Raw genomic sequence first — 16810 nt, forward strand, 5'->3', positions numbered from 1 at the left:
TCAGCTCAGGTCAATTACAATGTTTTTGTTTTGATGTTCAACCTTTATTTTTAAACCTTTTGTTAGTATACATTAACAAAAATTTCTAATTGAAAAGTAGTTTCGAACTGAAAAACTTAACTGTTTACTTCTGAAATGTCAGAACAGGATGTTTTTTCAATTTTGGAACTTTTTTTCCAAAATGTTTTGAATTGACCCTTTCCCACAGTTTCAGTTTTGACAAATCAGCATTTTCTGCTGAAAAATCCGTGACCAGGTCTAATATAGACTTCCTTAAACTCATCACACTAGTGGACCCAACTCTGTCCTGGTGAGACCATCTTCAGGGTAAAAAGGTAGATCATTTTACAGGCTTATTAAGCCTGGATGCTTCTGGCAAGACTGTTGTGGTGTTTTTTTCTAGTAGGTACTAAACTGAAACCTACCAACTCATTACGCTGAATCACTATGTAATACGCTAGATTGTCTAACTGATGTTGCCTATCTGTTTCTAGATCCATGGAGACGATAAGGGACCTACATTTGTTATCTGCTAAAGGAGATCTCCTTAAGTCTAAGCGGTAGAATTCAGTGATTTTGGAACTAAAGGGACAGAGTTCTAGAGTTGGCTCCCCAGGTTTATACGTATGATTTACGTAGTAGCTATGCAAGTTGTCATCAACATGCCTAACAACACTCAGTCCTTAATACTGACTTGGTTTGGATTTGAACCAATCATTCAGAACAAAAATATCAAACTTATATAATCCCTCAGCCATCTAAGGAAGCTACTCTATGTGTCTATCTGAGAGTGGAAAATTCACAGGCTTATTTTTTGTTGTTATTTTTAAAGCTTAGGAGTTTTTCATTTTCTTTTGAATGTGGGTTGCATGCTTTTCAAAGATTTCCGTGCATCATCTCATCTTGGCTGTATATCTAGCACGGAACAACGTACTGAAACCCAGTAAATCTGGTACCTCTTAGAAGTCCAACAAATGGAGAGCATCTCATGAGTAAAATATGGCTGAATTGGCACCTACTGTACAAAATCTTTGCAGGGAGCGCTTGGACTGCTTAACAGTACTTTAGTGGGGTCACTCCCTAAGGAAAAAGCTAAACTCTGCTGGGCTCCCTTTAGAGCTTGAAAATCATATAACTTCTGCTTCTTTGAAAGAATCTTTTATGTTGCTCTATGATATCAGACTGGTATTTCTCTCTGTCTCCCATTCTCTATTGTCTGACCTTCTGCCCAGCTTTTTCCTATTTATTATTTTTCCATAATATTTTTATTTTAGTATTTTGACTTTACCTAGGTAGCTCCCACGCTTTTGCTCTACAGGCAAGTATGAAGACATGGTCCCTGCCCTAATGAGTTGCAATTTAAGTGTAATCTTGCTGTCTTCTTGGGCTAGTATATCACTGATAGTGTTGTTAAAAGATGGTCTTTCTGATCACACAAAGGACAGAACTTCTTGTGTCTTGGTGCACATATTTCACCACTTTAAAGTGCTGATTTAGCAAAGCACTTATGCACCTACTTAACTTTAAACAGACAAGTAATCCTTTCTCATCCCTCTTCAGCAATGCATTTTAGTGCGTGCTTAAAATTTATTAGGATTTATGCAAGTGGTTTAACCATGTGCTTTAAGTGCTTTGATCAGGTCCTAACTCAGCCCCATGGTTTTAGGTAAATTTGACACTCTTGTACTATTTTGGTGATACCAGTACTGTACTATGCCAGTCATTAACTGAGTCACAAATATTTGTGAAAGGTGTATTTCATCATAATAACAACACTGCACTGATATAGTCCCTTTATTAACATTAAGCCTTACAACATTCCTTTGAATTATGTTAATATTATTATCCCCGATTTTTGGATGGGAAAACTGGGAGAGAAGTTAAATGCCTTATCAAACACACAGTAAGTTAATGGCAGAGGTATGGGAATAGAACACACATCTCCTACCTCCAAGTCATCTTCACTGTCCTCTAGGTACATTTTGTTTTTGGCAATAATATGTAAATATTATTATTACTTTTCATGGGGTTTTTTAAGTGAGTGTAATGCTGGTGAAAGTTGACAGATGTACGGTCCTAGAGTTGAAGATCTCTGTTTCTCTTCAGATATCACAGTGATGGGAGCAATATAAAGATCTAAACAGAACAGAATAGCTACAGGCTAGGTGCAGCATAGATAACAACAGTGAAGCTTCCCACATATTACCCTACTAGTGTGCCTGTGTTGTCTTCTCGAAGGCATCTCTCGGAGTCAGCTGGTGTTTCAATATTGAATCAGCCTTGTAGTGAGTAATGAGAAAGGTGTCACTTGTGGTGAAGCTGAATTCTTACCTGGACACCAGTCCATCAGTCGCTAGATGTAGAATGCCAACTCACTTCATATAGGCCCCTCTGAGTCCTACAATGAACTGAACCAGTGACCTAGAGATTAAAGCCTCCTTAGGCCTACCCCAAGGCACCTTTAATTAGTTGAACTGAAGTCAGGTACTGAATCTATGAAGGGTTTCTCTATAAAAAAAGTTCTTTGAATTTGTTCCCTTTTAATTCTGCTCTGCCACATTGTAGATTGGCAATTGGGATACTGGGAAACACTGGGTTTTTTTCTGTTGCTGTCCCGAACGACAGTTTAATTACTGATCATAGATATGAATGCCAAACTGTTCACGCAAACAAAGCAGATTATATTTGTTACATTTTTAGTGGCTGACAAAGGAAATCTGCTTCTTTGACATGTCCTTGTTAAATTATTGTGGGTTCTGCAGAATTTGACTTTTTAATGTTGATCAGAATTTATTCATCCTAGTAAATTATTTCATTCATCCCACTATAGACTGTAGTGTTCCAACTTTCTTTGGCCACAAAGCCTCAAAGAGTGTCCGTGTTGATGTGGTTTAAAAACATGGACTCTTGTCTACTACTAACTACTTAGACTAATGACTCATTTTGCACAACCTGACAGTCATCAGTTATTTTTTGGGCACTGCTGACCTGGGCTTTATTCTAGCCTCTGACATAGAGGTGGAAGCCTCTGTATTCTATTACCAGTTGGCTGAGCCATACATTCCTCTAGTGCATATGTTTTGATAATATAATTTAAAGAAATACTGTGTTACTCAGGAAATAATAAGGTAAAAGGTAGTGAAATGTCATGATGTGACCTTGCCTTAACTCCACATCTCAGTCTTTCTGATCTTAGTGTATTAATAATCACTGACTGATGGAGTTGTTTGTTCAGATTCTGCAGGAAGACAAAACTAGCTGACTTTAGAATCTCTTAGTGTTTGTGTTCTAATAATTCTTTGATTTTTTTCCTTAAACATCTAATACATCCAAATAACATGAGATCTCGACTTCCAATGGCATTTCCACCAGGTAGGTGTGAAATAACCATTTTAATTTGGTTCCATAACTGATTCCCTGGTGTATTCTGACATTGTATATACCCTTGAAAAATATAAACACAAATTAGAGATGGGCTTGAACTGGGAGCTCCGCTCTGAATCCTGAAAACTCTGGGGAAGTTTGAATCTTGTCTGGCCCCATTTCTATAATTGGCTGGAGAGAAACCCTGGTTACAAAAAAATTGACATTCGAGGAAGTCTGAATATGGATCCAACACCCCATTTTGCACTTTAAGTCCTCCACTAGTGCAAATAAACACAAATACTTGAAATACAAATGTGAAAGCTGACCCCGTGCATCTTCCTTCTAGTATATGAGAACAAAACAAAATGATGTAGGGTACTATGACAGAAATGAAAACAATTATTCTCATAAGAATTTTGTATTTTTTTAAATAAAGAGATGATATTTGAACATGTGCAGAGCTGCATGCAATGAAATAACACAATCAACACAAGGCCTGTTTAATAACTAAGGACAACATTTGTAGCCATAGAACCTGAATCCTCTTGAAGTGTGTAGAAAGAAAATAATTTGTGCCATCAAAACCCTTGCTTCATGTCTTCTCACAGTCTTCATTCATCACGTCCTGGTTACCTGTCAATCATCTTGAACCACAAACCCAAAAAAGAAAATCCCCAAGAGAACAGTGAGCTGAGCACTTCCTGATTCTCCATGGCAATAAACATTGTGGTTTTACTGAGCAGACTTCCTGAAGACCTTGAGTGTCTAAACACCGTTTTACTTCAAGGTTTTCTGTGAAATGAGGCAAAGTTCCTGCAAATGGGTTGCTGCTCCTAGTTGCTTCCATGTGTCTGCAATTATCAGCATGATGTTTTACAGTATTAAACAATATCCCAGCTGACTATTACACTGACAGGAAGTGCATCTTGAACAGTAAAAGCAGAGAAAAAATAAAACTTCTACAGGATTATCAATAGGCCTTATGGAAAAGAGACTACATCAGCTCACTTGCATGAGGAAGTGCTACTCACGGTCAGTAAAGGTTGTGAAAACAGGCTCAGATGTAAGATTGAACTTGGTTTGGTGGTTGACTGCAGCTAAAAAGCCTGTGGTACGAATGACTTGGAGGTATATCAAACCATGAAAAGGCAGAGCTCCTTAGCCTAGCTCAGCCCATTAGATCACTGTGGTGGGCACTGGATAACAGTGTGTGTTTATGGCTTTGGCTAAAGAGGTTCAGCTCTCACTATGGGCAATTGGTTCCAGAGATAAGCAAGCAAGGCAACTGCTAAGTGAAAGGAACAAGGCTGAATCAGATATAAGTCTTCTTGACAGGGTATGCTGACATATGGAGTGACAGGAGTGGTTTAGATTGGGATGGGGGGTAAGATTAGGAGAGGAGGGCTGATCAGGGAAGAATTTGCAGCTGCTTTCTCAATGCCTGTGGATGACAAGCAGAAGACAAAGGCTCCCAGGAAAGGCAAGGAGAAGAGTATCTGAGAGGTAGTTGTGTTAATCTGGATCTGTAAAAGTGGCAAAGAGTCCTGTGGCTTAACAAACGTATTGGAGCATGAGCTTTCGTGGGTGAATACCCACTTCCAAGAGTGTGTGTGTGTGTGTGTTAATGTTTTCCATGCTCATTAAATCAGAAACATCCTTGGGGCATTCCATGTCTTCAAGTTGAGTCACCAAAGTCTCGTGGTCTGGGTAAGATTAATGATGATGACAATTAAGGCATGTTGTGTAATTTTTGCCTCTTTTAAGAATGATTATTAAACAATATTGTCTTTCAGCTATAGCACATCACATGGCTGTCACGGAAAGAACGTGGTCATGCCAGCTCTGAAGGGCAGAGTGAAAGGAAATATTTTGGTATTGATTCTGATCCTAATGTAAGTGGGTTTAGAATCAGACCCTTTGAGACTTCAGGCAAGTTGAAAGTGTTAAAAGTAGTTTGATGCACAGCATGAGTTACATGTTGGTTGGGTGGAAGTGGGCTAGAACTGAGGGCAAAATTCTCTCTTGGCGCAACACTGGTAAAGTCAATAGAGTTTTACTAACAAAGAATTTGACCCCAAAACTCTGGATCTGAACAGCCCTGAACTTTGGAGAAGGTGGAATCTCTAGATTTGGGTCTGGACTTGGCATTCCAGACTCTTCTTTAGTTCACAAGTAGACTGGAATCTTTCTCACCATTAAAGAAAGATAAGGCCACTGTGTTGGTTTAGTTAGGAGCCTACATTTTATTTTCAATAGGGTTTTACATAGGCTAGTACGAATAGAAGCATTTTTATTAAATCAATTATTCGCTACATAAAGGGCAGCATTATCTAGAGATTAGGGTTTAGGATTGTAGAACAGGACCTGCTGAGCTCTATTTCTGATCCAGCCACTGACTTTCTGTGAAGCTTTGGGCAACCTTTGGTGTCTCCATTTTCCCATTTGTAAAATGGGGCTAATAATATTGACTTCACAAAGGTGTTAAGATAAATTAATGCTTGTACAACACTGCAAATGTAAAGCATTATGTGAGTGCTAAATATTGTTTGTTTCATGCATAGTGTCTCCTGGGGAGAGATGTCTGCAATGCTAAGTAAAGTTGGTCTTCCCAGCTGCTGTAACAGCATATAGAAGAGATACAGCAAAAGTAATATGGATTCCATTATGGGAAAGTTCTTTAGAAGTTAATAGGGATGAAAACAGTCCTGCAAATACCCACATGAGTAACTTTAGGCATGTGAATAGTCCCGCTAAGTTGAACTGGGTAGTTGTTTGCAGGATTAGGGTCAAAGGGTTTCCAATCGGAATGAAATGAGTAGAGTGTTTAGCAAAATGAGGTTCCAAACATAACGGGGGCTTCTGGGTGCTACTATAATGTAAATAATAATGATCTGAAACAATAAATTAGCCCAAATTTGCTCACATCTGGGCCAAGGTTCACACCAAAGAGCTGTGACTTTACCCAACATTTCCGTGAGGCTAAGCTGAGTTTCAGGTTTGTAGCACAACCCAAAACCAGGCAAGTTTTATGTGATTTCTGATTTCTTAGTGAAAGTTTCCTATAGCCCCAGAAATGAATCCAAAATTAATAACTAGTTCCAAAATCTCCAGGTTTGTTGTTCTTAATCTCCCTAATAGTTCTGTAGGATATAATAGCCCAATTTATTAATGAATCTTAGAGTTGATGGAATGTATATTATTCACAGATTTAGCTAGCTCATTTGTGGAGGAAACAACTATAATTCGGCAGCTTGTGCGACAACTCCCCAAATGCTTTATCAAGTTTTGAATCAGGAGCCCTCAGATCCAAAGCTCCATTAGCTGATTGCAATCGTAGGCTGTTGCCCTCTATGTGGGCCAGTCACTAAAGGGAGATGTAACACACACTTTGTGTTACGCCTACATCCTAAGAGCTCAAGGGGTAGAGTAGCAAGCAATGCCATTTCCCCTGATCACGCTGAAAGAGGCATTTTTCATCTGAGTGGAGTGAATGGCTATGGCCACATCTCTTGTTTTCAGCTAGCCTCAGGAATCAGCGCTGCAGAGCACCTGGGGAGGCTTTATGCCTGTTTCTGCACTCTGTAGGAGTAATGCCTCTGACTGCCACTTCTAAGGCAGCCCCCCAGCTTCTCCCCTCCCAGCACAATTCAGGTGCCTTGAGCCATACTGGGAAAACGTCTTTGCTTCTTCTCCCAGTCTGCATCATATACAAGCGCTCATTCTTGCCATCAAAGGCCCACACATCATGGCTACCATTAAAGCTGGTTACAAAAACTTACATGGAATCATTTTCTGTCAGAGAATGCAGTCTGTCAAAGTTGAAACAATGCAAAATCATGTCTATTTTTGTCATTATTTCATTTATGAGAAAAACTGATCAAAATGTTCCGACAGTGTCGAAATCTCTTGTTTTGATGTTTTCAGTAAAAAATTTTTGAATTTTTGTTTTCAAACAACTTTTGGTTTTGAATGTTTACAACTTTGAATCATATATAATATGAAAATTAAAAAAGGGAGAATTGAAATAAAATACTGAGATTGAACTGAAATACATTTTTTTCGGAATTTTCTGTTGGGGGGAATTGGAACCAAGACAGGTATCAAAATCTCAAAATCCTTCACCAAATGGAATTGCAGTTCTCCACACAGCTCTAGCTGCCATTTTGCTCTGATCTCATCTCCTTTCAAGTCCTTCTGCTCTAGCCAAGCTGAATAGCAAACCACCATCTTTGTTTGCTTCTCCCACTCTGATCGTTGTGCCTCTTTCTGGGTAGGCCCCTGAAATCAGCTTTTTCCTGACTAGTCTGCCATTCCTCCAGTCACCCCTTCCTTTAGACCGCTTCAGGTCTAACTGAAGAAACCACAATGCCTTCTTGTTAAAAACCACATCCTCCCTTTCTCCACCCCTCCTATCTCCAGGATTTGGTCCTAAATTTATACATGAGATGAAACATGTACTACCTGGTGCAATGTCTGCTACCATAATTTAGTCCCGCTGCCTTGGTAGTAAGTGTCTGCAGGATTGAGCCCATAGATTCTAAACTCTTCAGGTCAGGGACATTGTCAGTGTCACGTACCTTTATGGTGCAGTTACTCTTGTATAAATAATAAAAATCCTTTTACATACATACAGTCTGAGTCTGATTTACTGTTCCATTTGCTTATTTGTTTCCAACTTCCATATGGGAAGAAATATTCCATGTGGTTTACAACAGTGGTGATTATGCAGTACCCTTTGATTACTATCATTTATTTTGATGTGTGTGTTTATAGAATAACATGGGCTGTCTAGCTCATGGCAAAAGACAGGAGTTAAAGGAGAGTGATTGTCAATATATCCAGAAGAGGTGTCTATACAAATGTTTAGGGCTTGCATTCTGGAGCTCATAGGGGAGAGATTATTATGTGGTACCTTTTAGTTTTGTAGGCACCAGAGAGAAACAACATTGCAATGTGTGCAGGAGATTGGATCTGTTTTCTCCCTATGCATGTTGGAACTCCCACTAATGTTAATATGAATCATGCCCTGCACTTCACTGGGAAGAATAAACTGAGTTTTTGCATGATCTGGGATTGTCATTTTAGTCTGGGGCTGCAGTCAAGTTTCCTCTTGAAGGAAGGGTGGGGTCGGAGCTGAGTTAATTATTTTTTGCTTTGAAGTATATCGAGTCTTTCCCCACCTTCCAGAGCTGTTATTTTTTTTCCACGCTGTCAAAAAAGCAGTTCATTGTGTATGTTTGCTTTGTTCTTCCCCTCGCTCCTTTTGTTGTTGTCTGTGGGCATTCTTCGGATCATACAGTCTTTTCCGCGCTTTACCATCCATACCGCGAAGGCTCTAACTTGCCAGGCCGAAGAGGAAGGGAGAGGTGTTCTCTTTAGAGCCGCTCTAGTTTTACGCCTTTCGCCATCTCATGCAGCCTCTACAGCACAATTTGAGGCACTTTCCTCCCTTAGGAACTGAATGTGCTACTTGTTCAGTGGTCCCAGGCCAGAGGAATGATCGAGGCTTTTAGAAACGGATACCTAAAGTTAGGGTCTTACATCCATATTTAGGGACCTAAATAAGTGTCCTCATTTTCAAAAGTCCTACAGTACCTCTGAAGCCAGTGGGAAGTCAACAGTAGGGGCGACTGAGTGCCCACAGGAGAGATTTATGTTTGTTTGAATTTTTTTATTTTTGTTGTTTGTTGTGCCATTAGGCTTTCAGACATTTAGATCAAATTCAGAGGTGAGTCTAAGGGTTTGCCTACATGAGAAAGTTTGCGTGCAGCACGCTAAATTGTGACTTTTAAGTGCACTAGCTACTCCACACTAAGTCCCCGTGTGGACACTCTCGCGGTGCATTAAAGGGATGTCTATACTTGGAGCTAGGGTTGCGATTCCCAGATCATGTAGACACACTCACTCTAGCTCCAGCTGAGACAGTGCGCTAAAAATAGTAGCGTAGTCACAGTGGCATGGGCAATGATAAGTGGTGGTGCTGGCTAGCCTCCCTGAACAGAAACCCGCCTGGACCACCTGGATACGTATTCAGGGCAGCTAGCCTATGCCAACGCTACCCCTGCATGAGACACTGTAACCACACTACTATTTTTAGCATGTTAACTTGATGAGAGCTAGTGCGATATGTATACATGCTCTGGGAATCAGACCCCAGCTCCAAGTGTAGACATAGCCTAGGAGTGCTTTTGAGCTTAACACATGGCCAAAGTTCATTAACTAAACTGCACAACGGTACTCTTAGTGAGCAGTGAGAGGGTCCACATGGGGAGCTAGTAAGGAGTCGCTAGGCTTACACTGGCTATTGCAGCCTTTTTCCTGTCTAGACAAGCCCTAAATGACCCTCCCTTCAGACTAGGTTGATATAACTTAAGTGCTGAGAATCTGGAAGAAGACTTACATTGCACCAGAACTCACTCCTGACTTTGGCCCATTTGAGTTGTCACATAACAGTGGCACCTAGATTTTTCAATAATACATAATTGTTGTTGATAAAATTACTTAGTTCTAGCGAAATATAGTGCTTTTCATGGGCAAAGCGGTTTATGATATTATTAAATTTTTAACATCCAGCATTCTTTACAATATTAGTTACATTCTTGTGTTGTATGCTGACATTGATATAGTGGTTCACAGTAGAAAACCACAGAGATGTTGACCATATCTCTGAAACCAATGTCCATAATGTGCTTCCAAATGAAAGTGAGTTAGGTGTATTCCAACCATTCCTAGCTGGCTGTATGGTTCCTTAGAGCTTGCCTGCCAGGGTATATTTAGCAGCTCAGCACTTTTATAGTTAGAAATACTGTTGCACACTGCTTACTGGCTGTCTACATCAGCTGTGGCATATGATATCAAACTAGTCTAACTAGTCTGCCCTGACCTAATAGATGCCAAAAGGAACCTATTCCTTGTGCTGATGCTAAAATAGTTTCAGATGTTAGTTCTGCTTTGATGTATGTTTTCATGAAAAATGTTAAACCCTGAAACAAACAGAATGAGGTCATTTAATACAGGGACTGTATATTTCAGAAATGGTTAGATTATAACCATTTTCACCTTTTCTTGTTTATTCCCTTTATGAATGAGGTACTTAGATGGACCTGGATGGTTGGACACTGTTTCCTTAGATATAGGACTATGGCTGCAAAGACTCAAACAGTGTACTTTCTATATACTTTATACCAATGTCAGTGGAGCGCCACTTATTTATGTGAATCTGGCACACATTGTATAAAAACTAGGGAAATCTGCAAGACTGCAGTTTTGAATGTGGTACATATTTATTAACAGGTTATTTGCTAACTACAGCAGTTTGGAAAATTTCATTGACAAATGTTTACAGTGAAGCCAAAACTTTTCCAGACAGATGTGTTTCTAAAATATCTTGGCAATCTTGTCCCATTAGATCTTCTGCACCAAATTGTTGTTGTTGTTGATGATGGGGTTTTTTTGCATGTTCCCAAAAGTGCTAGGCACTTCACAGAAACACTATGCTACTGTTCTTGGACATTAATGTGATGTTTGAGCAAAAAGGATCTGAGTGTAGTTTGGAAAACCAGATTTCTTGTGCAAGCCTTCTCCCCTAATGAACTGGCGGATGTTGATGGTTCTCTGTAACTTCATTGTACTTGGAAATGAAATCTTGCTAGTGTTTCAGTGAAACAGCATGTATTATCATTGTAATAATTTCTGGGTTTTTTTTCAATCAACAGAATTTAATATAAGTTGCAGATATGCAGGGGTTTTCCATGTTGAGAAAAATCGTCGCTACAATCTCACACGAAGTGAGGCAGTTGAACTCTGCAGAGCTCTCAATAGTACCCTGCCAACAATGGACCAGATGAAGAAAGCTCATGAATTAGGATTTGAAACTTGCAGGTAAGGAAACTCTAAAGAAGATAATATATAGTGAATATGTATAGCTATCTGTCTGTCCATCTGTGACGATGTGGTGTGCCAATTGCAATTACTTTTAAGTGGCTATTAATTAGATGGTCTATGAGTAGAAAAGGATAACTGAATTGTAGTTGTAAATGAAGTATCATAATCAAGCAGGTGTATTTCTAGTGGGATCCTGCAGGGACTGGCTCTTGGCCCTACACTAATTAAATTTTTTCAATGTCCTGGAAGAAAACATAAAATCATTATTGATAAAATTTGCAGATGACACAAGGATTTGGGAAGTAGTAAATAATGAAGTGGGCAAGTCATTGATTCAGAGTGATATGGATTACTTCGTAAGCTGGGTGCAAGCAAACAATACGTGTTTCAATACAGCCAAATGTAAAGTCCTACATCTAGAAATAAAGAAAGCAGGCCATACTTATAGGATGGGGGACTCTGTTTTGGGAAGCAGTGGATCATAGTGGATAATCAGTTGAACATGATCTCCAAGTGTGGCACTGTGGTGAAAAGGGCTAATGTGATCCTTGAGCATATAAAGGGGTGAGATATTGAGTAATAGATGATATTACCTCTGTATTTGACACTGGTGTGACTGCAACTAGAATACACTGTCCAGTTCTGATGTGGACAATTCAAGAAGGATGTTGAAGAATTGGAGAGTGTTCAGTGAAAAATTGCATGAATGATTAAAGGATTGGAAAACATGCCTTATAGTGATAGACACTAGGAACTCGATCTATTTAGCTTATTGTGAGAAGGATAAGGGGTGAATTGATTAGTCTATAAGTACCTACATGGGGAACAAATATTTGATAATACAGGACTCTTCAGTCTAGCAGACAAAGATATAACAATAGGAAATGGCTGGATGTTGAATCTAGACAAATTCAGATGGGAAATAAGGTACAAGGTCTTAACACTGAAGGTAATTAACCATTGGGACAATGGATCAACAGTTGTGGTGGATTCTCCATCACTGGAAATTTAAAAATCAAGATTGGATGCTTTTCTAAAAGATATGCTCTAGTTCAAACAGGAATTAATTCAGGGAAGTCCTATGTATGGTCTGTGTTATGCAGGAGGACTGACTAGCTGAACACAGTTGTTCTTCCTGGCCATATAATCTATGACTCTATGAATTATCCAGGTTATCCCAAACATGCAGCTGTAGAAAGGAGACAAGATTCAAGTGCAGCAGGCGCAGAGGGGATTCATTGTCAAGCAGTATAGACTCATAGCAATAAAACTCTTATTTAAGTCAAATGGATCAACTAACTTCAGTGGGATTTCAGCTTTAGTAGGAAGTGAGTAGGGATTTCAGAATTCATCCTGAAGTTTATTGGGGTAGAAAGCTCGGTGGGCATCTCTTCAACTCTTTAAATTTTGCCAGCTTGTACTTTTTATCAGTCCTCTAAAGAGAGTCCTAATATTTACCACCAGAAAAATTAAACCAAATGACACTGTTTAAAGTTATTATATGCGAAGGTGGAATTGTCTGTTGTAAATTTGACTCAAGGCTGTTTTGTTTTTCAAAAACCAGTCAGAGAACACTTCAATCTCTTTGGTCACTCGATTACAGACCTAAAAGTGGCAATTCTTCAACAAAAATCTTCAAAAACAGACTCCAATGAGAGACTGCTGAATTGGAACTAATTTGCAAACTGGATATAATTAACTTAGGCTTCAATAAAGACTGGGAGTGGATGTGTCATTACACAAAGTAAAACTATTTCTCCCTGTTTATTCCCCCCCCCCCCCGGTTCTTGTCAACTACTGGAAATGGCCCACATTGATTATCACTACAAAAGTCACCCTGCCCCCCCCCCCCTCCTGCTGGTAATAGTTCACCTTTTCTGATCACTCTTGTCACAGTCTGTATGGTAACACCCATTGTTTCATGTTCTCTGTGTATATAAATCTCCTCACTGTATTTTCCACTGTATGCATCCGATGAAGTGAGCTGTAGCTCACGAAAGCTTATGCTCAAATAAATTTGTTAGTCTCTAAGGTGCCACAAGTCCTCCTTTTCTTTTTGCGGATACAGACTAACTTGGCTGCTACTCTGAAACTTGTTTTTCTCAGTCTTTTAACTGTTTTAATTTCCTTCCCTTTGCATTAGTCTGCAAATTCATGAGAAATCGGTAAAATTGCTTTCATGTTAGTGTAGTATTGGCAAAATCATATCTATGGAAAGTGATTAGTTTAATTAGTATCAAAGTAATTAAATTAGTTCATGTTTGTGCAGTGCTTTGAAAATGTTTAGTGTGATGCTGTATAAATGTCACGCACTGCTAATATTAATTGCAAATGCGTGGGCAGATAATCTTTAAAGATCTCCTGCAGCCCTAGTTGCCCTTACACCAGGACTGTGCCCTGTGCTCATTCACTGGTATAAATCAGAATAATATGTGTGCCTCTGCAGTGGGAGAATGATGCTCACCATATTCCCAGGGAATATCAGGCAAAAATTCCCGATGGTGAGCGTTACATAACAGTCTCCCAAGTGAAGTGGAGGGATGATTTAAAATGCTGCCAAATGGAAGACTAGACTGGGACAGTCCTGCAGTGGTGGGGAAAGTATTGAAAGACCAAATAGGCATTTTCTATCTCTAACTTTTGAGTCTCATGCACTGGACAGAGTCTCTTATAGGTAAGATGAGAAGAAAATGGAAAAGAACTTAAAGGGTAAAAGAAATAGAGGGAACTATTTTTCACATTGGAGGAGAGCTGTGGTTTTGCTTTCACTGCACTTTCTCCCCTTATCCATGAACCTAGAAGAGGACAGATGTGGAATTTGAGATATTTTTTAATAATTTGTGGGTGCTGTGTATTTGTATTCCTCTGGCACAGTACCATAAATCCAACTGTATGGGCTTGAGTGGGAGACAAAAAGAAGAACTAGTACGTTATATATAATAGTCAAAGCACACAAGGAGTAGAGAGTGAATATGAATGAGTCAGCAGGCCATAAAACAAGAAAGATTTTTATTATAACGCCGCCAATATGATAGTCTTAGCAATAGGATACCGGATCTAGGACTAATAAAAAATATGGCTGTGCCAGTGAAGTAATCTATTGTTCCACCCATATTAGAGATTTAGAATTGCAAATATCATTGCCATGATTTGATCCAGGTGGACGTGAATCATGGATGTGGACTGTAACAGGGCTTGGGGAACCACAACTGAGACAGAGTCCAAGCAGCTAACATACCACGCCTGCCCCTCCCTGACAAGTAGCAGCTCTTAAAACAATCCCCAAACCCTAGGGCTTTTTAACATTTAATCACCACTCTCATCTAAATAGATTTCAGGGAAACCAGTACCTTCACAGGAATTAGTCATTTGATATGAGATTGCAAAATAGTAATAACTTGTTACGTAATTTTGTTAATCACAAGCTCACTTGAAATTTCAGCCTGATTTATGTGCCCCATACTCAAATAGCTGCATTATTTGCAACACATATTATCCAGGGGGATATTAAGTATTTTAGCTAACATTCTGTAGGCGAAATATTGCTACATTTGAACACTTTATTAAAGTTTTGCACTTCGCAGAGACTGGCATGTTATCAATCATCGCTGCACATCTTTGCTCACGATCTCCATCCATTCTTCAGATTTGTGGCATGCAATTCCAGTGCAAAATGGTACTGTGCAATTTATTAGGCTAGAAGTAGTGAAAATGTAGCTCAATGAAAGAAAATCAGAGCCTTGATCCTCTGTGTTCTATAATACACAACCCAACTGAACGAGAAGTGTTTACCCTTTTTATCCTTCATTTTCATTGCATCCCCATGCAGAGCAGTTGTCTTATCGAATAATTCACACTGCATTGCAATGGTTATTAGTTCAGAGATTACATGCAGAATGATTTTGGAGGTGGTTGCTGGTGATGTTAATGTGGATGTAAAAAAGGAGTAATCTCCATGACCAGATTTGGGATTATTCTTATTTCATGATATGAAATACTCTGTCTCCTATTTGGCCTATTTGGCGGTATTGAAAGTCCTGAGGAAAGTATCTGTTGTATGCTGTGTTACATAACATGGGGGTCAGATCTGGTGGTGGACATGCCAAGGGTCAAAGCCAGAGTCAGGAAACAAGCAGGGGAGCAGGGCCAGAGCAAGGAGGAACAAGGCTGGCACAGGAGCGATTGCAGCTGTGGACACAAGCTGTTGAGCAGCCAGCAATCTTCTGATGTAGCTGGGTTTAAGAACATGCCCGCTGGTTCCCCTCAGCTAGTCAGGCAGGTTGATCAATCAGCCAGTTCTGCTTTAGCTGTGGTCATTAGTCAGCCTGGAGACCGAGCTAGCAGGCTCAGCTGCATGCCTTCCTTCCTGACAGTGTTGTTCACTCTGTATTCTTCACAGATATGGTTACATAGAAGACAAAATTGTAATCCCACGAATCAAGCCATATTCTGTTTGTGCAGCAAATAACACTGGAATTTACATACTCACTTCAAATATAACAGACCGGTATGATACATATTGTTATAATGCATCAGGTAGGTATTTGCTGTACTGTGTAAGTGAGAATTAAGATATTTAACAATAACATATGCTCTCTCTCCTTTAGATTACTCGAACCAGAGCTTCCATATTAAATTGTATGTGTATTGTGGTCTTGTTTTCGCATTTGAAGATAGAACACATTTTGCCAGTCACTGGAGCTGCACCTGCTGATGCTATCAGTGACTTTGGCCCATTGTATTTTGAACTAAAAAAAAATCTGAGTTCATATTTAACTTATGATTCTAACCTCAAGAATTGTCATTTTAGTAGGGAAGTACCACAAGTATGGATCCAAAGAACACAGAATTGTTGAATGTGATGATTTCTACTCCTCACATTCTTTTACTCACATGTTTTTAGAGCTAATAATAGTGAAGTTACAAGCGCTGAAAGATCAGGGACCCTGAAGACTCTTAGCTTGCTTTCTCTGCTTGCATGAGGCCCCTGGCAAGCACAAATTCAGGTGTTGCTTAGCTACATTAATATTGTAGGTTCAAAGGCAGGCCACTTCTTTTGTGGAATTCTTCCATTATATGGAGTTACAGTTCTTAATAATAATTTTAAATGTTTCTGATTTTGTTTATTTTTCTATGCCACATGAGGACCCCTGCAAAATTAAAATTTTCAGAGTCAAATTGTCAGGGAGCCGTGGATAATTTTGCTCAGTGTTTGTGCTGCAATAACTGGGCACAGGAAATGTGTTAAGAGTAAGAGACTGGCTTGATTGAGTTGCCTAGATTTTGTTAAATTAATTGGTCATATTCAGAGCTGGTATAGATAGAGGCAACCCCACAAAAATCCTTAGGCCAAATTCAACGGTGATTTAAATAGAAGTGACATTTTGAAATTACAATTTGCTTTGACATAAAATATCTGAAGCTTTATTCCACTCTCTGGAACTCAAAGGGCTTAATCCTGGGTTGGGGTAGAGAGAGGCAAAGGGCTCTGAGCTACCAGCTCTGATACTGGAGCTGTCGGAGGGAGTCAAACTGGACCATAGAGGAATTCTAATTTATA

The 16810-nt window shown here is 39.4% G+C and overlaps 1 protein-coding gene across 4 annotated transcripts in view; it reads left to right on the top strand.

Annotated features, from left to right (window-relative positions):
• The window catches only part of CD44 (CD44 molecule (IN blood group)), a 102205-nt gene that overhangs the window by 23566 nt on the left and 61829 nt on the right, over nt 1-16810 (top strand). For all 4 annotated transcript variants that reach the window (XM_084632297.1, XM_084632298.1, XM_084632299.1 and 1 more), the window contains exons 3-4: nt 11082-11247; nt 15650-15786. In XM_084632297.1, coding sequence (XP_084488423.1) covers nt 11082-11247; nt 15650-15786 — 303 coding nt within the window. The remainder of the gene's footprint in view (nt 1-11081; nt 11248-15649; nt 15787-16810) is intronic.

This window comes from Lepidochelys olivacea, assembly GCF_965140295.1.
Source record: "Lepidochelys olivacea isolate rLepOli2 genome assembly, chromosome: 6".
NCBI classification, from domain to species: Eukaryota; Metazoa; Chordata; order Testudines; family Cheloniidae; genus Lepidochelys; species Lepidochelys olivacea.